At 40.0% G+C, this 26,736-nt stretch overlaps 1 protein-coding gene and 1 pseudogene across 2 annotated transcripts; one reads left to right on the plus strand and one right to left on the minus strand.

Annotated features, from left to right (window-relative positions):
- Positions 1-709: 709 nt before the first annotated feature.
- Positions 710-1,948, plus strand: LOC311136056 (adrenodoxin-like; the record flags this gene model as incomplete). The annotated part of the gene is made up of 4 exons (XM_084170120.1): positions 710-867; positions 1,221-1,336; positions 1,460-1,580; positions 1,843-1,948. The coding sequence occupies 4 exons, from the start codon at positions 710-712 to the stop codon at positions 1,946-1,948; spliced, it is 501 nt and encodes a 166-aa protein (XP_084026246.1).
- Positions 1,949-2,466: 518 nt separating this feature from the next.
- Positions 2,467-26,165, minus strand: LOC311136611 (annotated as a pseudogene). The gene is made up of 15 exons (XR_014615433.1): positions 25,996-26,165; positions 21,442-21,524; positions 19,491-19,655; positions 19,091-19,240; positions 18,918-18,959; positions 16,875-16,959; positions 16,614-16,688; positions 15,965-16,031; positions 14,910-15,095; positions 9,558-9,727; positions 9,198-9,359; positions 8,899-9,008; positions 7,243-7,432; positions 5,765-5,879; positions 2,467-5,668 (listed from the first exon to the last, which is right to left on the minus strand). The product of XR_014615433.1 is annotated as an uncharacterized misc_RNA (transcript).
- Between the last annotated feature and the right edge of the window lie 571 nt (positions 26,166-26,736).

Consider the following 26,736-nt stretch of genomic DNA (forward strand, 5'->3'; position numbering starts at 1 on the left):
CATAATCATACAGTAGATGAGACATATGGTCAAAGTCTTGTAGGTTATAAAGTCTTGTAGGTTATATCCATATAGTCATATAACAGATGGCTGCTTCAAATGCAATCAAATATGTTTACACCAAAGTTTTCCAGACAAAGATCGCTTTCATGAAAACAACAGCATATTCTAATGATGAAGTTCTCATCAGAAGTCCAAAAGCGCTAATTGTGTGTACACAGTGTAGGAAGCAATTGAGGATGCATACTTGAAGATCCATGATGACTTACTGTTTGACCTTAGGGTTTATTATCTATGCATAGTCACTTTACCTCTACCTACATGTTACTGTTATTTTATTGTTGCTCTTTAATTATTATTATATATATATATATATATATATTTTTCATTTATTTGTTTACATCAGTTTATTTAGTAAATACTTTCTTAACACTTATTTTTTTTCTCAAAACTGCATTGTTGGTTAAGGGCTTGTAAGTAAGCATTTCACTGTAAGGTCTACACCTGTTGTATTCAGCGCATGTGACAAATAACATTTGATTTGATTTGTTAAACCATTCACAGCCATCTGCAGAGCTGAGGCTAGGTTATCTATGCTAGGCCTTGTCCCTTGGCCCTTCTTGTGGGCTGAGTTCTACTCAAGGCTGATGTTGTTCACCAGAGTCCCCCTTACTAAACACAGTCATCAATCGACACACTACAGGCCAACATGGCAAGGTGTTTGTATCTCAGCTCCTTCCTTCTCACTAGGATGGTCAATATCTCCATGGGAGTCAAAACTTGCCTTATTAAAACCTGGACCCCACACAGCCAAGGCAGAGCAATCAGCGTCCACTTGGCCCTACACCCCGACTCTCAAAAGAACAGGTAGGTGATTTGCAATTACTAATAAGTTTAGTTTATAGGTTGCTTGTAACCATATATTTTATCTACTGTACATTTTAATTATGTGTTTATACTGCTCTTTCTCTGTTCTCACCCGGAGCCATATAATAGCAAGTATCTCTACAATGGGTGTCACATTGGGTGACTGCTGATAAATGTTAATTCAGCTGGCTGAGGATGAAAATCTTTTAATATGCTTTGATAAATAAAAAATAAAAGATGTTTGACCTTTTCAAAGATATTGATTAAGATAAATTAATGTACTCTATATCTGGAAAGTAATGGTTTATAACAAGGTTGAGCTCTTCCTTTCAAGATAGTTCTGATTTTTACAGCTCGTCAGAGGACAAAGTCACAATACACTTTGTTAACCAAGATGGCATCAAAACCATTGAAGGAGAGACCCTGTTGGACATTGTCGTAAACAAAAACTTGGACATAAGTGGTTTTGGTATATAAACAGCAAAAATAGACGAGAAGAATATGTATCACTGTATGTTGCCTTTAATGTATAAAAACAATCTACTATCCATGTGTCTTTAAGGCTTTTATTGTGTCTTCTGATGTTCTTCAGGTGCATGTGAGGGGACATCCACCTGTCATCTCATTTTTGACAAGACATTTTATGAGAAAATGGAACAAACGGTGGATGAGGAGATGGATATGCTAGATCTAGTTTACAGGCTTACCAAGACGTGAGTAAAACATTTTTAGTGCTCTGACAGTGTACATGTGTTATGTAGAGCTTTCATTAGCTTGTGGAAATGTTATGATTTACATACACGATCAAGGCTCAAACAAAACAGGCACACACACATTTTCTTGATTTACTCCAGCCAGGGCCTGACTGCTGAACTGACGCAGAAGCAACAGGGTGCAGTAAATTCAGTAATTCAGTAAAACAAATCTGAAGTTGTTTATGTAAATGTTCTGAAACTATCTGCTTCTGATTGACAGGTCCCGTCTTGGTTGCCAGGTAACAGTGCAGAAGTGGATGGATGGTATGACTGTCCAAGTGCCCCAAGGGGTGAGGGACCCTGTGGGATCTAAAGGCAGCCAGTGATCCTTCATGCAACCTGCTACCCCTCAAACCTACTGTACCAAGTCTAATCATCATCAACATCAAACATCCCCAGGAACATATCACTCAGGACCACTCTGACATCTACCCTTTGCCCTACCAATCAACTAGCTTGAAGTAGCTTCTGTTGTAGAATCAGTTGTAGCAATTACATGTTAGCGGTACATAGCATTAAAAAATATATACTGTTTTTATGTTAACCTGCCCGGGGACTGCAGACGGAAATTAGCTGCTAGCTAAATCTGATACAACACATATTTTCTCAAGTGTACTGAGACTAATATATTTGATGTACATTGTCCCTGCTCAAATAAACTCAATAAATACACTCAATTAATAAATAAAAGGAAACCTTTAGAAATATGGACCAGCTGTATTCAGTAGAGCTCTGCAAATTGCTGTTAGCTAGACATTCATTATACAGAAGGAGGTACCATAAACCACATAAAATTCCCTACAATTAATTTTGTTGAAAAGTTTGACCCACTTATTAAAACCACTTAATCTTTGTGCAAAACAATAAGTTGCTAATTAACCATGTCTTTTTTTAATATTATGCCTAGAATGCTGGGACTGAGAAGGCATGGGAAAACATATTCAGAGATGTTCAGGGCCAACATCATTTATTATAAGTGGTGCCATCAACATAAACTCGTACACACATTGATATGAAGGTTAACGCCACATTTGATTCTTGTTAAAAGTTATTGTTCTAGGATAAAATATGCCTAAACACAAACAATGATGTGGTAAAAGTGGTACAGTATGTGTTATTATATATTTAAGACCATTATATCAATGCATCTAAATGAGATCTATACATGAGGCTCCATTTTGGCAAATGCGAAATAGCACTGAACTGTGCAAAAACATTTTTTTATTTTTTTACTCACTATATGCAATGTGATTTACATTGGTAATTTTTCTTTAGCGTAAAAATGAGAAGTAGGCGATTACTTATTAACCAGATGTGAACTATACAGCAGGAATATGTGTTGCACACCATGCAATCACTTTACAGTATTTGGAACTCAGTTTGGATACTATTCCATCTCAGGTATTTATATTGTTACAATTATTCTGTATGTTTTTTTTGTGTGCAAAACAGAATCCAGGTAAGCCCATGAAAACTTAAATAAATGTGTATGTGTTTGCCCATATACAAATTGTGCATCTTATACCTAATTTGCCTCACATTTTGGCGTTTTTACTTTTTCACCGACAGATTATCACTGCCCCTCCAGTAAACACACACATCACATTGATGTCAAGATGTCTGGTCCTTATTCATAGCCTCAATCATTTTCTATACAGAAGCATTAAGCATCCCCACTCAGTTGGAAGAAGTGCTCTGTCTGAGTGGTTTGAGTAAATAACACTCATTTCCACTGAGTAACTACACACAGGACATTGCAGAGACTGTTGAAATTGCTCATCAAGTTGACTAGTTTGACAAGATGAACTGCAAGTACCAACCCCTTCAGTCTTGACCATGTGACAGTCTTACTGCCTTGCTTACCTTTCATTAAACATCCTTCATACATTCATCTGCATTCATCAATAATCCCAATGCCTGCATTCAATCTGCACCATCCAACTAGGCAAAAACCGGTTGAATCAATGTTGTTTCCGCGTCATTTCAACCAAAAAATTAAATGTGACGATGTTGAATCCATGTGGAAAACTGATTTGATTTGCAAAAAGTCATCAATTTAAGGGAATCTTGTAATTTTTTCACCCAATTTTTTACCTAAATCCAATGACATGTTGAAATGGTTTGTTGTTTTCATGTTGAATTCATCTTAGATGACAACTCAACCTAATGTAAATCAAAATTAGACGTTGAACTGACGTCTGTGCCAAGTGGGATCCTTCATTGACTTAATTCATAATTTAGCAATAAATACATACAAAGAGGAGGATGAAATAATCCAGGATTATCTACATTCTGATAACCCATTATAAAACACCAAATGATGAGCATTAACAATCAGACAACTGAGTCCTCACCATGTAATAGCTTTGTGGCATTTTCTGTTGGTTCCGACATTTTACTTTGCCACTGGAGTTTACTTATGAGGAGCTCTTTTTCGATCGCTTTTGCATCTGAGTGGCCATTCTTGCTGTCACTTGAGTTGAAGTATTCTCTCACAGTATTTCTGACAGTTGCTGGCAGTTTTATTCTAATAGTGTGGCTGATTGCACTTGCAGTTTTGTGGCTGATTGTTCTTGCAGTCTTGTGGCTGACTGTGCTTGCAGTTTTGCCATGAGTTTTAGATGATGTGTGGGAGAGAGGGGTGCACCCAACGCCCAACTGTTCAGGGACCACTTCACCACGGTGAATATCTATTTTGGCCTTTGCTCCTTTCTCGTTATTGGCAGATTGTCTGGTTGACACAGAATGCAGGACCAGTGGAGTGTTTTGACCATAGAACACTGTCTGCGGTATGTGGAGCTGCATACTTTGGGCCAGCAGTTCTGCATTTTCCTGATGTTCTCTCCCTGTGTCAGACACCAGATAGACTCCACACTCTTCCACAGATTGATCAGACTGTTTTTTAACCAGCATTCCGTTAGAGGAGGTTTAAAATGTACTTCTTTCTTGACAGCCTGTTTTTTTTCTTTTTCTCAGCTGTATGTGTGCAATGGATGTTTCTTTGGTCTGCCCCTTTGACTCTGACGTCTCGAACACTTTATCCTTCTGGTGCACCTGCTCCCCTCTCCAATCAGAGAGAATCTTCTCACTGTCATCTGGTTGAGGGACAGGGCTTTGACTATTCTCACCTTTTAAACTACAGAGGCTTTGAGTGAGCATCTGGTGGTCTTCTCTATTCTGAATCCTAATAGAACGGTAATGCTCCTTGTCTTCCTCTCTCTCATCATACTCATTATACCAGTCCAAAACCTCGGGTGCCTGAGCCACTGCCGCTGGGAATGTCATGCTCCAGTCTTTTGGGAATTTCTTCGGGGTGTCTGGAGTGAGAGGGCGTAAACGTGCCGACATGCCGAAAAGGAAGGGGAGGGAGTTGGACTCGTTGGGAGAGGACACACAGTCGGAGCAGAAGGAGAAGGCGCTGTCTATAGAGCTCAGAGAGGAGCTAGATGGGGATGTGGCTGTGGAGGACAGGCTGGAGAAACTGGACCTGTTGGACACGGCCAGCCTCTGGGCAGGGTGCCAGAACCTAGAGGCTACCTGAGGGGACCTCCAGAAGGCATACCTAGACTTGCTGCCACCTACCCTGGGGCTGCTGTCCCCCTTTAGTAGCCCCTTAGTGTGGGATTTGTGTGTGTGTTGGGAGTGGTCTGCACGGCCACACATCACTGCTGCATCGCAGCTGGACTGGCGGGCGACAGGAGTGTAGAGCTGGCTGTGGGGCCCCAACCGGGGGGAGCCTAGACACACAATGGGCTCCGAGGAGCAGCGGGCTGAGCGAAGACTCTGGGTCCCCATCAAGGAGCAGATAGACCCACTGGAGAGGGAAGACATTAAGTCTAGATTCCCACAGCTATAAGCGCTGTCCTCGTTCACATGTTGCTTTTTCAAGGAGTCAACCTCATTCAGAAGCCCCAAAATCTCTTTCTCTTCTTTCAAGACCAGTTTCCCCAGTGGCAGGAAAAAGGGTTCCCTGTTAGGAGAGTGAAGTCCTTCTTGCTTCTCACAGTCCCAATGATCAGACGAGTAGACCTGCTGGTAAGACTCCACTAAAATAAAAAACACAAAAATATCAAATTGAGAGCACATGGTTACCATGAAAATGCTAAAATAGTGTAGAAACACTTATCTAACATAGATCTCACCCATGACATCCTCTACAGTTCCTTGTTCATTCTTTGGCTCAGTGAAAATGCACTCAACATCTTCACCAAAAATGGCTGGGGTGTTTTCAATGAGGAGTTGAACAAGAGCTGCAACCTGCATGGGAGACATGAAAAACTAATTGAGGCAGAAACCTTTAACAAATAGGTAGCACACGTACATTATCTACTCATGGATGATAATGATATTTTCTTGCTAGCTAAAACACTAGTCATTACTGGGGTTCAATGAAAAGTACTTTCAATTCAATGTATTATTCCAATTTACACAGAAACAGACAACTTATATCTTATAAGTTAACTTTGATGTGTTTAGAACTCTTGAGAACTGTTTTTATCTTGGTGATGTTTCACAGCAACACAAAGGTCAAACACTAGATCAATGTGCTGACGTTTAATTGGCATAATAATTGTGTAGGCCAAATTGTGTCGCAGACAACAATGTACCAGCTAGACTGTTTTTGATCCTCTGCAAATTAAACGTAATTCATTTCTTAGCCTTGACATTATGTTGCTCTTTAAAATGATTATTTTAGCAGTAAGCTGCTGAAGAGATAGAAAATGCCTATTCCAAAAGCAGTACCAAATATGAACTGACAATTTCAGCATATACAGTGGGGTCCGAAATTATTGACACCCTTGATAAAAATGAGCAAAACTGACTGTGTAAAATAAATAATTTAAATACTGAGCTACTGTATGCAATAAAAGGGGAAATTATATTATTTTACACTAATACAATTGTTCAGAGAAAGATTTTGTTTAAGAAGTAATAATAGTTTTTCTCAAAAAGGTAGAGGTCAACTTTATTGACACCGGTAAAGATTCTTATGAATAAAGTATTCAAAAGTGTAGTATTTGGTCCCATATTCCTAGCACGCAATGAGTACATCAAGCTTGTGACTCTACAAACTTGTTGGATGCATTTGGTTGTGTTTCAGATTATTTTGTGCCCAATAGAAATTAATGGTAAAAAATGCATTGTGTAATTTTGGAATCACTTTTATTGTAAATAAGAACAGAATATGTTTCTAAACACTTCTACATTAATTTGGATGCTACCATGATTACAGATAATCCTGAATTAATCATGAATAATGAAGAATGAGAAAGTTACAGAGTGTCAAAGATCATACCACCAAGACATGCTTACCTCCCCTGTTATTGGTAATGATGAGAGGTTAGCATGTCTTGGGGGTATGATCTTTGACCATATATTGTATAGTAGTCGGGTGCTGGATCCTTATAGTCCATAGTGAAAGACATGGTCAGCACACAATAGTACTCTATGGATATTTTATAAGTACCATAAATCATCTTCAATAATTAATTTATTTCTCTGTGTACAAAATACAGAGAAATTTTTTTTATCCATGAATTATTGAAGATGTTTTATGGTACTTCTAAAATATGCATAGGGTACTATTGTTGTTGGGCAGGGGATCCCTCAGTAAATTTACCTTTTTAGTGGACTGACTCTCCTCCTCCGGCCCAGTGGGAACAGGCAGCCACAGCATGTTGGGAGCGATACAGAGGGCCAGGTTAAAAGCGTTCATCTGGTTCTCCTGCGAGCGCTTCTGGATGTGGTAGAGAAGGGCGAACAGGTAGTGGAGCAAGGTAACATTATCCTCTGGAAGCTGGCTCAATAGTCTGAGGGTACAGAAAATGAAATACCATTAATACCCCAACGGCTAATTGAGGCTAGTAATGTAGAGTGGCTGATGCACACAATGATTCAAACCTTGAAACCTGTGGCTGGCAGAAAAGCTAAATAAAAGGACATATCAAACAATAGTCTTTAATAGAGGTTAAATGCCCTCAATAAAATGAATTCAATAGTTTTGTGCATCTAGAATAACGCACCGAACTGCCATGCTTGTCTTTCAGTTCCAATAGCATTCTCAGCACTTCATGTCCTGTTTTCAAAGTCATTCAATATCTCTCTTTTTTATCTCAATATCCTTGAAAAACCACACAGAGCACATTTAACAAATGAAGAGGGAGTGCAGTAGCAGAGAGAACAGTCTATGACTAGGGTGGTTGGAGTTTTTGAAAATTTTTAGGGCCTTCCTCTGACCCTGCCTGGTATAGAGGTCCTGGATGGCAGGAAGCTTGGCCCCAGTGATGTACTGGGCCGTACGCGCTACCCTCTGTAGTGCCTTGCGGTTGGAGGCCGAGCAGTTGCCATACCAGGCAGTGATGCAACCAGTCAGGATGCTCTCAATGGTGCAGCTGTATAACTTTTTGAGGATCTGAGGACCCATGCCAAATCTTTTCAGTCTCCTGAGGGGGAATAGGCTTTGTCGTGCCCTCTTCACGACTGTCTTGGTGTGTTTGGACCATGATAGTTTGTTTGTGATGTGGACACCAAGGAACTTGAAGCTCTCAACCTGTTCCACTACAGCCCCGTCGATGAGAATGGGGGCTTGCTAAGTCCTCTTTTTTTCCTGTTGTCCACAATCATCTCATTTACATTTACGTCATTTAGCAGACGCGCTTATCCAGAGCGACTTACAGTTAGTGCACACATTATTATTTTTTATTTTTTTCATACTGGCCCCCCGTGGGAATCGAACCCACAACACTGGCGTTGCAAACGCCATGCTCTACCAACTGAGCTACCTCCCTGCCGGCCATTCCCTCCCCTACCCTGGACGACGCTGGGCCAATTGTACGCCGCCCCAATGGTCTTCCGGTTGCGGCCGGCTACAGCAGAGCCTGGATTCGAACCAGGATCTCTAGTGGCACAGCCATGCAGTGCCTTAGACCACTGCGCCACTCGGGAGGTCTTGATCACTGCGCCCTCTCCTTTGTCTTGATCACGTTGAGGGAGAGTTTGTTATCCTGGCACCACACGGCCAGGTCTCTGACCTCCTCCCTATAGGCTGTCTCATCGTTGTTGGTGATCAGGCCTACCACTGTTGTGTCGTCGGCAAACTTAATGATGGTGTTGGAGTCATTATATAAGAGGTGGCCAACCCTTCTGGAGAGCTAGAGGGTGCAGGCTTTTGTTTAATCCCTGCTCTAACACACTTGTCTTATGCTTATCAAGGAACTGATGAGACCTAATTTATTTTAGCCACTCATCAAATAAACATAATGTATTTGTGTCTCACCTTTTTATCAACTCAATCTTGTCCTCAATATCATCAGCCGCCATGACATCCATCCACTTCTCATACAAAACAGTACTGAGCACACTGCCAGGGAGGTTGCGCAGAAAGTCCTGTTCATTCAAATATAGTAGTCTTAGCAATCAAAATCTATACAGTACAGAATGAAAATAGTGACTTTTAACTTTTCGTCCTCCATTTTAACATGCTACTGTTACTGCTGGCCATAATATCTATGTTTTAAATCCTATGCAGGCTAGTAAGTAATCTAAAACACAAGTGTGACTTCAGAAAGCACTTACAGTGATGACTGATGCAGCAACAAACACAGATTCCCCCTCCAGCTGAACGCTGTTGCCGGAGTTCAGTCTCTCCTTCAGCTCCCGGCAAGTCTTAGCATTGGCCGAGCGCCGGAAGATCCCTGTAGTGGTGGGGCCCTCGTGATACAACAGATTCAGCAAGTCCTGTATGGACAATAGATAATGGACCAGACATAATATGTAGTTTGTAGCCGCAACTACAAGCTGTGAATAATTTGCCCACCATGACTGATATTATCCTAATTTGCCCATCATGATTGTTATTATCTTCGCAGCTTTCCCAACAGTAGAGAGTTCTGTAATACTTTATATTTTTTCATAAATGAGCGGATGACAACTCACCATGATGGGTCTGGGTAGGTTTCCATGACGACAGATGGAGGACAATGAAAGACCAAAGAGCTTGTGAGGAGTGGTGGGGGATTCAGGATATCCACCTGCTTGGCTGCCATGTCTTCTTAGGGCCCAGTCTATCAGAGACCTCTTTCTCTTGATATGTTTCTGAGTTGAATCTGATGGAAATTATGAACAGCACATTCTTTAGAAACTCTTTGAGTGACAGATATGTGGTTGTCTAAATAATGAACAGACATAAAGCCTGTTTGATCCATATTAATACAAACCTGCTTTCAGCTAAACCCACATTGCAGAAAAAAGGATTAAAACAGTATCTTGAGTAACAAATAAATGCTATTCCCAGAAAATAACCTACACTTAAGAAAATGGTTTGGGTGCTCTATAGAACCCTTTTTAAAAATGTTCAATAAAGAACTGCAAAGGACCACTGTCATTACAACCCTTTTCTGGTACTACATATAACCTTTATTTAATGGTTTTTATAGAACTTTTATGGTGCTGTAATAACCCTTTCTCATTAAGGTTCTATAAAGAACTATTCTCAATCTCAAAGGTTCTACAACAAAAACTTTTGAAGAACCGCAAAGGGTTCTTTATTCTTTATTTAGCCATATTATATTGTTTTGTGTTGAATTAAGTTCCATAGATGTTATTATTGTGTTATTTGACAAGTTGAATCAGGTATACTAGCTCTGGAATATATCAAATACAAGGAATGACTGGGGGTCGCCGAGGAGAGGTTTGAGAACCACTAATTTAGACAACAGTTCTTAATTGACACAAGGCCTTACCACATTTTTCTCTTTACCCCATGGCAAAATGTGTAGAATTGTAGGAAGACACTGTTGCTGGCCATATTCAACGTTTTTGTTAATCCCTTTGGCACATTCTTCAGATGTAAGTGGTATATTTTCAAAACTCTAAGTACAAAACTCTAAACTGATAACCCTTGTAATGCTCCCTATCTTATGTTTAGAACCTTTGATTGTGCAATTATTGGGGTTTCACACATCTTTCACCCCTGCAAAATAAACGTTTTCTGTGAAATACCATGAGAATATAATTTTTTTGCCATTTAGCAGACACTCTTATCCACACCGACTTACAATTAGTGCATTCATCTTAAGATAGCTACAGTTGAAGTCGGAAGTTTACATACACCTTAGCCAAATACATTTAAACTCAGTTTTTCACAATTCCTGACATTTAATCCTAGTAAAAATTCCCTGTCTTAGGTCAGTTAGGATCACCACTTTATTTTAAGAATGTGAAATGTCAGAATAATAGTAGAGAGAATGATTTATTTCAGCTTTTATTTCTTTCATCACATTCCCAGTGGGTCAGAAGTTTACATACACTCAATTAGTATTTGGAAGCATTGCCTTTAAATTATTTAACCTGGGTCAAACGTTTCGGGTAGCCTTCCACAAAGTTGGGTGAATTTTGGCCCATTCCTCCTGACAGAGCTGGTGTAACTGAGTCAGGTTTGTAGGCCTCCTTGCTCGCACACACTTTTTCAGTTCTGCCCACAAATGTTCTATAGGATTGAGGTCAGGGCTTTGTGATGGCCACTCCAATACCTTGACTTTGTTGTCCTTAAGCCATTTTGCCACAACTTTGGAAGTATGCTTGGGGTCATTGTCCATTTGGAAGACCCATTTGCGACCAAGCTTTAACTTCCTGACTGATGTCTTGAGATGTTGCTTCAATATATCCACATCATTTTCCTTCCTCATGATGCCATCTATTTTGTGAAGTGCACCAGTCCCTCCTGCAGCAAAGCACCCCCACAGCATGATGCTGCCACCCCTGTGCTTCACAGTTGGGATGGTGTTCTTCGGCTTGCAAGCTGACCCCTTTTTCCTCCAAACATAACGATGGTCATTATGGCCAAACAGTTCTATTTTTGTTTCATCAGCCCAGAGGACATTTCTCCAAAAAGTACGATCTTTGTCCCCATGTGCAGTTGTAAACCGTAGTCTGGCTTTTCTATGGCGGTTTTGGAGCAGTGGCTTCTTCCTTGCTGAGTGGCCTTTCAGGTTATGTCGATATAGGACTTGTTTAACTGTGGATATAGATACTTTTGTACCTGTTTCCTCCAGCATCTTCACAAGGTCCTTTGCTGTTGTTCTGGGATTGATTTGCACTTTTCGCACCAAAGAACGTTAATCTCTAGGAGACAGAACGCGTCTCCTTACTGAGCGGTATGACGGCTGTGTGGACCCATGGTGTTTATACTTATTATTGTTTGTACAGATGAACGTGGAACCTTCAGGCATTTGGAAATTGCTCCCAAGGATGAACCAGACTTGTAGAGGTTAAACAATTATTTTTCTGAGGTCTTGGCTGATTTCTTTTGATTTTCCCATGATGTCAAGCAAAGAGGCACTGAGTTTGAAGGTAGGCCTTGAAATTCATCCACAGGTACACCTCCAATTGACTCAAATTATGTCAATTAGCATATCAGAAGCTTCTAAAGCCATGACATCATTTTCTGGAATTTTCCAAGCTGTTTAAAGGCACAGTCAACTTAGTGTATGTAAACTTCTGACCCACTGGAATTGTGATACAGTGAATTATAAGTGAAATAATCTGTCTGTAAACAATTGTTGGAAAAATTACTTGTGTCATGCACAAAGTAGATGTCCTAACCGACTTGCCAAAACTATAGTTTGTTAAAAAGAAATGTGTGTAGTGGTTGAAAAACGAGTTTTAATGACTCCAACCTAACTGACTGTAAACTTCTGACTTCAACTGTAGGTGAGACAACAACACATCACAATAGTATAATGTACATTTTCCCTCAACAAAGTATTTATCAGCAAAGTCAGTGCTAGTGGGAAAAGAGAAGTGCCGGGAGGCGCCGTGAGAGTTACATTTTGTTTAGTCACCAATACATCATGTAATGATAGGCTCCCGAGTGGCGCAGTGGTCTAAGGCACTGTATCTCAGTGCTTGAGGAGTCACTACAGACCCCCTGGTTCAATTCCAGGCTGTATCACAACCGGCCGTGATTGGGAGTCCCATAGGGTGGTGCACAGTTGTCCAGGTTTGGCCGGTGTAGGCCGTCATTGTAAATAAGAATTTGTTCTTAACTGACTTGCCTAGTAAAATAAAATAGGCCCATCATTTAATCCAATAGCAAAAAATACAGTAACTGTTATTTTTGAAGTGCTGAATAGAAAGAATAGTAGATGGTAAATATAATTTTCCATCCAGTATTTGACTATAACTTCACATGCAATATTTGTATCCAAAGGCAAGCATGTTGAGAAATACTGTATGTCAGTCTTACAGTTTCATTATCCAGTTTTATTATCCTTATCCAGTTCAAGAATAAGGGTATTGTAAAGTAGATGACTACTGTAAAAACGTACCACAGTGTTGTATGCCATTTCTGCCCCATGCAACATGTACAACATCACCTTCTTTTTTTACATGACTTGTCAACTGAAACAGTGTCTCTCTGCTTGAAATTCATCAGCTTACAGTGTATCAATGAAATTCAGATAATGAGTGGAATATATTGTTATATACAACCCAGGTATTTCAAATAGTAGCACATAGAGTAACTCTTTCCACTTTGTCCTATTGAAGCACACTGGCTGATGAAGAATGATGATGCATTATATGATCTGGTTTTACCATATATGATCTGGTTTTACCTTCCAACATAAATGAATGTCAAATTGATACATTTATGAGTAAAAAATATAGAAATGTATAGTGTTAAAGTATATGCGTTAACTAGGCACTACATAATTTTGGTTAAGTAGTTATCCGTTTTGAGCAGTATTGTTAACAAATTACAAGAAAATCGTGTCAAAAGTAAAGTGAATACTTAGACATTTTTATAAGCGGATACTTAGATGATCTGTTTGGATTTTTGTGCATAGAGTTCTGAAAGTGTACCACGTACTTGTGAAAATTGCACCAAAATGATTGAACATTTTTTGTATATACATTAACTAGGTACTACATAGTTTTGGTTCAGTAGTTATCAGTTTTGAGCAGTTTGATTAAGTGATAGTTAATTGTATTGTTAACAAATGACAAGAAAATCATATCAAAAGTAAAGTGAGTATTGCATTTTGAAAAGAGACTTAGATTGAAAGAGAAAATGTTACATTTTAGTCATTTAGCAGACGCTCTTATCCAGAGCAACTTACAGTTAGTGAGTGCATACATTTTCATACTGGCCCCCAATGGGAATCAAACCCACAACCCTGGCGTTGCAAACGCCATGCTCTACCAACTGAGCTACACAGGACCATGCTAAGGGTTTTGAAACATGAGCCATTTTGATGATCTGTTCAGATTTTTGTGCTTAGAGTTGTGAAAATGTACCACATACTGAAGTGATAAAAAAAAAAAACTGTAATGGCATAAACACACCCAAAAATATTTGAATGAGCCGCCATCCCTACATTTGTATTATAACTTAAAGAGGAAAGAGTCATTATGGTTGCACATAGAACCATCACCCTTACCAAAGAACCATTGATTAACCTTGTTTTCTAAGTATGCAGACACAGACAGGGACAATACAGCTACAAAGGCATACATGAGAAGACATGGATGTGAGCACTGATGGCTGGTGGAAAAAGTTAAATACTTGGGTCTTGCCATAAATAGTTTGGTAGAAAACTTTGGCATTACAGGACAGCCGCTGAAAACACCATTAAAAGGCACAATGCAGAGAAATCACCATACATGTTTTTTCAGATACACTTTTCACATCGGTGCATAGAAATGACCTGGCAGAATAATTTATTTGGCATTTGAGAATACATTATTAATTATAAAGAGCAGCAAAAAGCTTAATTATAAAATCATTTGTATTACTTTTTTTCCAGAATGTTATGTTAAGACAGAGAGACAGTATGCTATACCTCCAACAAGCAATGGCACATTTAAAACACTGTAATTATTCGAATTACAGGAAGCGGATTCCGATAACGTCCGTAGAACTACATGTGCTACCGCGATAGGAAGTTATTTACTATCTCCATTCTAAATAAACCACTTCCGTAAAGAGGGCTAGATAATTGATGTGTAGAAAGTAGAAAACGTTTAACAAAATGCACTAAAGAACATTTTATTTTCTATCCCTGTTGTGTATATCAGTGGAACTTGGTAAAAATCAATACATGCCAGCATCTCTCTCTCTCTCTCTCTCTCTCTCTCTCTCTCTCTCTCTCTCTCTCTCTCTCTCTCTCTCTCTCTCTCTCTCTCTCTCTCTCTCTCTCTCTCTCTCTCTCTCTCTCTCTCTCTCTCTCTCTCTCTCTCTCTCTCTCTCTCTCTCTCTCTCTTAGTGAAAGTTAATGAAGGATTCACCTGCTCGGCCATGTCCTCCCCCTTCAGCCTTTAGCCTGAGGATGAAGCAAGGGCCGGAAGCGTCTTTGAGAAGGTGATCAAGGTAGAGGCTCCCATCTACAGTCAGGATGTTGTTGGTGACTGCCAAGGCTTTGCGGTCCGTTTCCCTCAAGGAGTTTAGGATAATACTGAAGGGATGCTCATGACCTGTCAGACATGACACATGTAGATCTGATCAGATCAGGTTTTTGTGTAGAATTGGAGAATGCATTCACTCACTGCTGCTACCATTTCTGTTTAATCATGACTGATGATGTGGTCTGGATGGTCAAGTGGTTAGTGCTGTTGCTCCTGGTACATGTATATACCACTGTCACAGTAGGATTGAATCCGGCCTGGTAATCTGTCATTAGCTTACGATCTATTCAAATAAACCAACAAAATCGAAAGGAGTGGGAAGGGGTCAAAAGGCAAAATCGAAAAGGAGCAATTAAATTATGCTAGATACATGATGAATCACACGCCCCTTATAATTACATGGGCTTAAAGACAAAACAAATGTTAGAAAAAAATGGTTGCAGTCTTACCAATCCTAACCGATTTTCTTTCAAACTGAGATCACCTACATTTCCCAGGGTACATTTTGTTGCTGCTGATTCAAATGAGCACTAAATTATATTATTTTCTACCAGTATTGACTTGAGACAATGAGGTATGTGCCCTTTAGACAGAATAGCATGCAGTTGTATGAGACATTTATTCCAGACACACAAAGGCCCCCATGAATCCCTCCTCCGATCCCCTAGACGCTTAATATGCCTTGGCTTTGTGTAGAGGCTCCTGTAGCCATGTCGCCAGATTACAGTTTCAAGTCACAAACCCTCCATGTGAACACACCTAGGATGAGTACTGACCAAAAACCTACCCAACTGAAATATTGGTTTGGTTTGGGTAATCCCTTGACTACACAGAAACACTATGGTCTAAAACCCAAGCCAAGCCAAGTGTGCCTCCATCCTGACTGTGTTTGGAGGCGTGTTTCAGTGCACAGTGATAGTACTGACGCATTTCCTCACCGATAAGAGGGTATGGGGCTTCCTCTCTCCCTGAGACAACCCAGAGGCGGTAGTCAGTGGGTCTGCCCTATGGGAGTAGAAAAAGACAATTATGTTTAGGAGGAAGAAAGGAAAATCAGAGATATCTACACGGCCAGGCATGGTCAGAGACAGGAAATGCACAAAACGTTGTCAATTATCCTTGTTCCTCTTGTGATACTCTTCTGGCCTACTCTAATGATCTAGGAGTAAAAATTTAGGCCAGTGGTAGCGGAGAATGATCTAAATTCTAAAGAGTAAACCTTATAAAACTAAACAAATGATTTACTTAAACATGTTGCAACATATGTAACATTGCAGAGCTTGGAGAGCTTGAGTCTAGGTCAGGGCTCTCCAACCCTGTTCCTGGAGAGCTACTGTCCTGTAGGTTTTTGCTCCAACCCTAATCTAGCGCACCTGATTCTCCAGGAACAGGGTTGGAGAAACCTGGTCTAGGTCTTGCATGATTATCTTCAACTTTAAAAAAGGAATAATATATTATTCTATAATGATAGTAATTTATTTTTTTCATACATAATACAAACAGAAAATCCATACAGAAAAAATATGGATTACATCTAATAATAGAGCTAAGACATAATGACTACAGTAACTAGTGGCTACAACTCACAGTGAGTCTTAACTGTTGGGTGAGGATCCTGATGACTTTGTCAATGTCGTCTTTATTGTCCACATTCACAGTTGTCTACATTAAAACAAAACACAAATACGTACACAAAGATTGTCTGAGGTTACTTTAATAAATGTAATGTTAACTAGGAAAAGTCATACATTCATTCAATGTATTTCATTTAGAACTTTAACTTTTGGGGGAAATTATCAATAAGCATTGGAGAAGCAGTAGTAGTTGTAGATGAGTGAATTCCCTTACCATTGCACTATTTCCAATATTCATGAAAACAACCTTCATGGTTAGAATGCTGGGATATTCCACTTTCTTGGATTTGGTGATGTGCCTATGGCAAATAGGAATACAGTGGGGAAAAAAAGTATTTAGTCAGCCACCAATTGTGCAAGTTCTCCCACTTAAAAAGATGAGAGAGGCCTGTAATTTTCATCATAGGTACACGTCAACTATGACAGACAAATTGAGAGAAAAAAAATCCAGAAAATCACATTGTAGGATTTTTAATGAATTTATTTGCATATTATGGTGGAAAATAAGTATTTGGTCACCTACAAACAAGCAAGATATCTGGCTCTCACAGACCTGTAACTTCTTCTTTAAGAGGCTCCTCTGTCCTCCACTCGTTACCTGTATTAATGGCACCTGTTTGAACTTGTTATCAGTATAAAAGACACCTGTCCACAACCTCAAACAGTCACACTCCAAACTCCACTATGGCCAAGACCAAAGAGCTGCCAAAGGACACCAGAAACAAAATTGTAGACCTGCACCAGGCTGGGAAGACTGAATCTGCAATAGGTAAGCAGCTTGGTTTGAAGAAATCAACTGTGGGAGCAATTATTAGGAAATGGAAGACATACAAGATCACTGATAATCTCCCTCGATCTGGGGCTCCACGCAAGATCTCACCCCGTGGGGTCAAAATGATCACAAGAACGGTGAGCAAAAATCCCAGAACCACACAGGGGGACCTAGTGAATGACCTGCAGAGAGCTGGGACCAAAGTAACAAAGCCTACCATCAGTAACACACTACGCCGCCAGGGACTCAAATCCTGCAGTGCCAGACGTGTCCCCCTGCTTAAGCCAGTACATGTCCAGGCCCGTCTGAAGTTTGCTAGAGTTTGCATTTGGATGATCCAGAAGAGGATTGGGAGAATGTCATATGGTCAGATGAAACCAAAATATAACTTTTTGGTAAAAACTCAACTCGTCGTGTTTGGAGGACAAAGAATGCTGAGTTGCATCCAAAGAACACCATACCTACTGTGAAGCATGGGGGTGGAAACATCATGCTTTGGGGCTGTTTTTCTGCAAAGGGACCAGGACGACTGATCCGTGTAAAGGAAAGAATGAATGGGGCCATGTATCGTGAGATTTTGAGTGAAAACCTCCTTCCATCAGCAAGGGCATTGAAGATGAAACGTGGCTGGGTCTTTCAGCATGACAATGATCCCAAACACACCGCCCGGGCAACGAAGGAGTGGCTTCGTAAGAAGCATTTCAAGGTCCTGGAGTGGCCTAGCCAGTCTCCAGATCTCAACCCCATAGAAAATCTTTGGAGTGAGTTGAAAGTCTGTGTTGCCCAGCGACAGCCCCAAAACATCACTGCTCTAGAGGAGATCTGCGTGGAGGAATGGGCCAAAATACCAGCAACAGTGTGTGAAAACCTTGTGAAGACTTACAGAAAACTTTTGACCTGTGTCATTGCCAACAAAGGGTATATAACAAAGTATTGAGAAACGTTTGTTATTGACCAAATACTTATTTTCCACCATAATTTGCAAATAAATTCATTCAAAATCCTACAATGTGATTTTGTCTGTCATAGTTGACGTGTACCTATGATGAAAATTACAGGCCTCTTTCATCTTTTTAAGTGGGAGAACTTGCACAATTGGTGGCTGACTAAATACTTTTTTTCCCCACTGTATATTAGTGCTATATATGTCTGGAATGTGCCTGCATCAGATATATACATAATCCTACACTCCTAGAAAGAATTGTTCCAACAGGGTTCTTCGGCTGTCCCCATAAGATAACCCTTTTTAGTTCCAGGTAGAACCATTTTTGGTTCCATGTAGAACCTCTGTGAAAAGGGTTCTACATAGAACCCAAAAGGGTTTTACCTGGAACCAAAAAGGGTTCTCCAAAGGGTTCTCCTATGGGGACAGCCAAATAACCCTTTTAGGTTCTAGATATTACCTTTTTTTCTAAAAGTGTCGACATTTAATTTCAGAAGTCATTTTCTATATTGTACACTTGGGTTTTGTAAGTATTTCCTTACCATTGTAAAGCTGAAAGCCATTTCTCCTTCGCCTCAGATGAACTGATAGGGAAGACAAATGTCATATTTCCCCCCCCCAAGTTTAATGTTAATCTATTATTCTGGCAATTGAAAATGTGATTTTGATGAAATGCCATGTTCTTACCAAAAATGACCAGATTGGAGTAGCCTACCTGAGAGTCACCACGTAATTGGTGGTAGGCCAGCCAATGACAAAGGAGTTCTTTGAGCTCAGTTTTCTCTCTGCAACCTCTTCCATGCAAGAAGCCAACCACATCTCACACAGCCTCACGCTCTCCTTCAGTTTGAGGCTTGAGGAAGACCTGCAAGACAACAGGGTAGATACACCACTATCAGCTATCTATCAGTACAAATACAACGTTAATTGCAATCATCAATTACATTATATATATTTTTTAATTAAAGTGTCACTCTCGTCCTAAGATTATCAAAATCTGCACAATTGACATAAATAACAAAATGCTCACTTCTAATATGCCATTGTTAGTTGTCATCTATTCCCATTCATCTTGTTCAGTAAGTGGACATTATTTTTAGATGCTGAGGACTAACTTTGATTTAGTGATGATGAGTGCGTCACTGAAAAGGAACAAGTGTCTCTCTTGGGTCTGCGGTCCAGTGCTGAGCTGCATGCGCTCCTCCATCACAAACTCTGCACTCTGGGACGTTAGGCTCTGGATCAGCTGTGCTCTTGGTGATGGGACTGGGACGCCATCCCTAAAGACAAAAACCACTCTGTAAAGGCGATATCATGTCTCTGGCAATGATTCAGTTAATTGTACTTTTAATTTAATTGAATCCACTTGGGTGACTTTGCCTTGAGTCTCCCATCAAACAGGCATTTACAATACATTTATCACATCACAGAAAAAACACACAGGGGTTACATACTTTGTAGGGGTTACATATTTGAATAATTTAACTATTTAGATGTCTGATACTCATGGGAATGCATGGCTTCTGGGCACCCGTTGTATATAAGTGATGTTTATTTAAGTTTAATTGTAATTAAATAATTCAATGTTCAACAAATATGAGTGTGTCTGATCTGACGACTCAAATACTTGCCTAAGGGAAATGGAACTACAACGTAGCTCCCAGTAGCACACAAACGTGTCAAATGACAATTATTTATTTAGTATCAATGTTGAAATCACTATGATTGTTGCTGCAAATACAAAAGCATGTACTACAGTACTGATTGTCTGCCTTGAAAAAGTTATTTGTACATGACTGTGAGACAAAAAAGGGCACAGAGAGGGAATCCAGACATCTACAGAATGAAGTGTGGATTGATAGCCATCTTTTGTAAACCAAGCCAATCAAAAGGTAGATAGAGACTAAATTCTCTTCCATTTTTATAGGAGCTAATCCAAGATGGCAAGAGCCCCACGTGCCATATTTCAAAGGGGTTGTTTGTGTTACCCCTCACTGTTTATCTGCCGTTACCATGATAGAGCAGCTCTGAGGCCAAATAAAGGCAGGAATTATTTGCAGATGGCAGCGCTACAGACCTTGGGACTGTGGAGTGCTGTGTGCGTTATGCGTCACTGAGACAGTGAGCTAGAGCAGGGCTTGGAGAAGAGAGGAGGATCAAACATGAAAACAAAATGTTAGCCACTCCACAGCTCAAGGGCAGTACAAACGTCTTTGGAGAAACTAGATTGATGAAACTGAGAGTATAGAAAACCACACAAGCCTATCCATAGGTCGGATGGGGCATATGCATTCTTCTGCTGAATTCTAATGTCACGCCCTGGCTCGGGGGACTCTTAAATGTTGAGCCAGGGTGTGGAATTTCTGTTACATTTTCTATGTTTTCGTTCTAGATCGTTTAGATCTATGTTGGCCAGGGTGGTTCCCAATCAGAGGCAGCTGTAGCTCGTTGTCTCTGATTGGGGACCATACTTAGGCAGCCTGTTTTCACTAGTTTATTGTGGGATCTTGTTCCGAAAGGTTTGTGTTGTAACCTAGGACTTCACGTATCGTTCGTTTGTTGTTTTGGTTTGTGTGTGTACTGAATAAAGAATGTACGCTTATCACGCTGCGCCTTGGTCCGCTTCATCTGTCGACGATCGTGACAACTAACAAAACATACCTTAACCAGTATGACAGGATGTCGTTCAATAACTCATCACAACATAAGTCTACCAGTCTGCTTCGAGTTTGCTTTTATGGCAAATGCAGCGGCAGGGCCTGTGCAAAGCTGACAGCAGTACAAATATTGTATTACTGAACAATAACAATGGCTGGAAAAACGTAGATTTTCCTGTCAGATGAGACTGTTATTATGGCTGAGCAGTGAGTAAACAGAAGCAGTCACTGACATGAGACAAATGGAGCTGTTAATACAAATAGCATGAGTAAAAAGGGGAAACAAGCCTGGAGACAAGTGTGTAGACAGACAGACAGACAGACAGACAGACAGACAGACAGACAGACAGACAGACAGACAGACAGATGGTTGGGCACTGCAAGTGGCAGTACTTTTTATATGGCTGACCTGCTGTGGCCCTTCGGTTTGCTGAAGGCCTTTGTGATGGCTGATTGGCCAGAGTGTCTTCGCTGAAGCGTTGTCCTCATTTTCTATGAGAAAAAACATCAATTTTCCGATCAAGGATGAGATAAACAAATCATTCATTCCTGGAGCCAAAAGTGGCTTGGTAAAGGGGTAGTTCACCCATATTAACAACATTAGATGATTCCCTACCTTGAAAGTAGTGTATGGAACAGGATAGACTGTTTACATTTACATTTTACATTTCAGTTATTTAGCGGACGCTCTTGTCCAGAGCAACTTACAGTTAGTGCATTCATCTTATGATGGCTAGGTGAGACAACCACATATCTCAGTCATAGTAAGTACATTTTCCCTCAATAAAGTAGCTGTCAGCAAAGTCAGTGCTAATACGAAAAGTAGAGTGTTAGTTAGCTGATGTTGTAGGTGCTGTGTGCCCACAGAACGCAGTCCTACAGACTGCATTTGTTACACTGCCACCAACTGCTAACTTTACCAGTTTAATTATGCTTAATTAAAGCGCACAAAGACTTGTGGAAAATAATTATTGAGAGGAGATCATGTTTTCATTGTTATTAATTACTGTTATTATTTCATTACACATGACCAACCTTCAAAGTGATTGGATTGTCTTTCCTAATGACTTGGTTTGCAGTGACCTTCATGTAATTTTGCTGAGGAGAGCCTTGTTTTGACCATGCACTGTAATCTAGAACACATTAACGCAGCAGGAAAATAAGTTTGCAGTCAGTGACAGAGAAGTAAAGAAAGTCAGCAGGCAGTCACTGACAATTTTGCCCACTGGGTAGAGCCCATGTAAAATTGGTAATACCAGGAATTGATATCTGTAGGCCTACTCTGTACATGGTTAGTAGGGCCGGGACGATATCAGTTTTGCGATATTCGTTAGTATCGTGGCAAGGAAACAAAACACTAAGCGGATTTAACTTCTTTAGGAAAACAACCCTAATTTTGGAAACAAACATCCCTATGTTGTCATCCAAAGTCACATGTATTTATTTCCTAAGCTATAGCACACAATATTTTACATATAGCAGGTTTTTAAAGGACCAAAGAGTTTGGTCTGCTTCGTGTTTACATTTTTGCCATGGAAAAAATATTGCGATACTGGTATCGTCACAGCCCTAATGGTTAGTCATTTATCATCCATAAAACAACACATTTCACTGCGCCTATCCGGTGTACAGTATGTGACAATAAAAAAATATATATATCAAATTGTAGGCTACTGCATCTCATAAAGTACAATACAATATAATTGTAGCACTGCATAAATAAATAACTAAGATGTTTTTTCCATAGCTGATGGAAAGCAGCATGTGGGATAGGTGCATCTGTTTCCTGCCTCTGCTAGGCAGCTGTGGAGTGTAGGAAGCCCTCACCATCCCGTCAGTATTATTAGCCCATGGTGATAGAGCTACACAATGCTGCCGGGGGGTTTAAAATAGAATGCTCAACTCCTCAACATTAAATCTGTGTGGTCCAATTTTTTGGTCCATTTGGATGGACACAAAAATAGAAATATTGATACACTTGTTATGTATTGTGTGCTGTGCAAGTATTTTCTATGGTATTGCAAATCTCTCTATATATGACATCATTTACATTTGATTCATCCACCTCCATTTTGTCTTGATTTTCTTAAATGAAAGCCAATATTGCCTCTGTCAAGGACTGTTAATGTCCATCTGCATTATTACTATGTGGAACTACTCTACAATCCAGCTTGTATGCAGTAAATGTGCACACTGATTTTTATTTTATTTATTTTTTAAATGTATTTATTTATTTATTATTATTATTATTATTTTTATTACGGGGTAGATCAGCTTAGTATTGCAGATAGATTGTAACTTCCATCAATGTAATTGTCTGCATCACTTCCAATCCTCCATGTTTTATATATATATAATAGGCATACAGTGGGGGGAAAAAGTATTTAGTCAGCCACCAATTGTGCAAGTTCTCCCACTTAAAAAGATGAGAGAGGCCTGTAATTTTCATCATAGGTACACGTCAACTATGACAGACAAAATGAGAAGAAAAAAAATCCAGAAAATCACATTGTAGGATTTTTAATGAATTTATTTGCAAATTATGGTGGAAAATAAGTATTTGGTCAATAACAAAAGTTTCTCAATACTTCGTTATATACCCTTTGTTGGCAATGACACAGGTCAAACGTTTTCTGTAAGTCTTCACAAGGTTTTCACACACTGTTGCTGGTATTTTGGCCCATTCCTCCATGCAGATCTCCTCTAGAGCAGTGATGTTTTGGGGCTGTCGCTGGGCAACACGGACTTTCAACTCCCTCCAAAGATTTTCTATGGGGTTGAGATCTGGAGACTGGCTAGGCCACTCCAGGACCTTGAAATGCTTCTTACGAAGCCACTCCTTCGTTGCCCGGGCGGTGTGTTTGGGATCATTGTCATGCTGAAAGACCCAGCCACGTTTCATCTTCAATGCCCTTGCTGATGGAAGGAGGTTTTCACTCAAAATCTCATGATACATGGCCCCATTCATTCTTTCCTTTACACGGATCAGTCGTCCTGGTCCCTTTGCAGAAAAACAGCCCCAAAGCATGATGTTTCCACCCCCATGCTTCACAGTAGGTATGGTGTTCTTTGGATGCAACTCAGCATTCTTTGTCCTCCAAACATGACGAGTTGAGTTTTTACCAAAAAGTTATATTTTGGTTTAATCTGACCATATGACATTCTCCCAATCCTCTTCTGGATCATCCAAATGCACTCTAGCAAACTTCAGACGGGCCTGGACATGTACTGGCTTAAGCAGGGGGACACATCTGGCACTGCAGGATTTGAGTCCCTGGCGGCGTAGTGTGTTACTGATGGTAGGCTTTGTTACTTTGGTCCCAGCTCTCTGCAGGTCATTCACTAGGTCCCCCCGTGTGGTTCTGGGATTTTTGCTCACCGTTCTTGTGATCATTTTGACCCCACGGGGTGAGATCTTGCATGGAGCCCCAGATCGAGGGAGATTATCAGTGGTCTTGTATGTCTTCCATTTCCTAATAATTGCTCCCACAGTTGATTTCTTCAAACCAAGCTGCTTACCTATTGCAGATTCAGTCTTCCCAGCCTGGTGCAGGTCTACAATTTTGTTTCTGGTGTCCTTTGGCAGCTCTTTGGTCTTGGCCATAGTGGAGTTTGGAGTGTGACTGTTTGAGGTTGTGGACAGGTGTCTTTTATACTGATAACAAGTTCAAACAGGTGCCATTAATACAGGTAACGAGTGGAGGACAGAGGAGCCTCTTAAAGAAGAAGTTACAGGTCTGTGAGAGCCAGATATCTTGCTTGTTTGTAGGTGACCAAATACTTATTTTCCACCATAATTTGCAAATAAATTCATAAAAAATCCTACAATGTGATTTTCTGGATTTTTTTTTCTCAATTTGTCTGTCATAGTTGACGTGTACCTATGATGAAAATTACAGGCCTCTCTCATCTTTTTAAGTGGGAGAACTTGCACAATTGGTGGCTGACTAAATACATATACATATATATATATACATACATACACACATACACATATACATACATACATACATACATACACATACATATCCTTTAAAAAATATATATTCCCCTTTATTACTTTCCAACCCCACCACCCTTTCCCTAATTGGAGTAAACTAGTGAACAACAATGCTTAGGCCTCTACTTCCAGCTTATACTTACTATATACATTTTATGGACACAGTCAATTTTACAATAATTATATTTTGTTAGTTTTTTCTCCTGAACTTCTTCTACTCTCAACCTCTCCGATCATTTTCATGATGTCCATCCGGTTTGCTTCTATATGCCATATCTTTCTAACTGTGCTCTTTCACAAAAGCTCCCAACCTACAACCTATATACTTATTATGGACACAGTATGCTTACATTATACAATCCATCTTGTATGCAGTAGATGTGCACAATGATTATTGTTATATAAAATAATTAGTTGGGTATCATTGTGTAGCTGTCTTCTCCAACCATATATAGTGTAGGATGGTGAATTCAATTTCAACCTTGGATCCTCAAGCCCAGTGATGTAAAGAGACCACACACAAGTTCCATTAACATGATAGGTAAATGAGAGGATAATACAGAGGAGAGGAGACTGCCATTGTCGACATACATCTAAGTTGTAGGACATGCTATGTAAAACCTTGATACAGCTTTCAGCCTGATTTACAGAGATGAATACAAAATATTATTCTACATTCTAAACATTAATCTACTCTTTGTAGATGTACAGTAGGTGTATCCTCTCTCTCTCTCTCTCTCTCTCTCTCTCTCTCTCTCTCTCTCTCTCTCTCTCTCTCTCTCTCTCTCTCTCTCTCTCTCTCTCACTCTCTCACTCTCTCACTCTCACTCTCACACACACACACACACACACACACACACACACACACACACACACACACACACACACACACACACAGTGAATTGAGATCGCACAGTACCTACTGTAGAACATTAAAGACAATAAAGTATGATTAGTACTTACCTTCTCCTTCTCTTGAATACTTGACTCATTGCAGTTTACTTTGCAGTGGGGGCCAATGCTTTGTTGAGGGGTCATCTTTTTAAGCCCAGAAGGTCACAAACGAAGTCACATACTGTAATGTCCTAGTGCACTTCGATGCTGCCGTTCACTACATAGGAACATTTTAAAAACTTGTAAAAGTCTGGCAGAGAGGTAGCAAGCAATCAGAGTCACACTTTGCTTGACAAAATAATTGGTTTGTGCTGACAGCCCTGTACAGTGGCACCCTTTTCCCAAACCCCACTGCTTTCTGGGCTGGTCCTCCCACTTTCCTCCTCACTGACTAAATAAGGATATCCCAACCTAGTCTCCTCACACTGTAGCCAGTGTGCATGCAGCACACTGAGGATGGGGCAGACAGTCGGTCAAGAGGACCTTCTCAGGTTACAGTTCATTACCCAGCCTTCACCCAGGGGGCACTAAGGAGGAAGTTGTGGGGAATTGAGGCTGCACAGTGCTCTCAACCTCTCCTGCCTGTGGTAGGACTGAGGTTGGTGAGAATAAAAATAAAAAACATTTTTAAATTAAATTTTAAAAAATATATACACTGCTCAAAAAAATTAAGGGAACACTAAAATAACACATCCTAGATCTGAATGAATGAAATCATCTTATTAAATACTTTTTTCTTTACATAGTTGAATGTGCTGACAACAAAATCACACAAAAATTATCAATGGAAATCAAATTTATCAACCCATG

This window comes from Coregonus lavaretus, assembly GCF_964263955.1.
Source record: "Coregonus lavaretus genome assembly, chromosome: 10".
NCBI lineage: Eukaryota > Metazoa > Chordata > Actinopteri > Salmoniformes > Salmonidae > Coregonus > Coregonus lavaretus.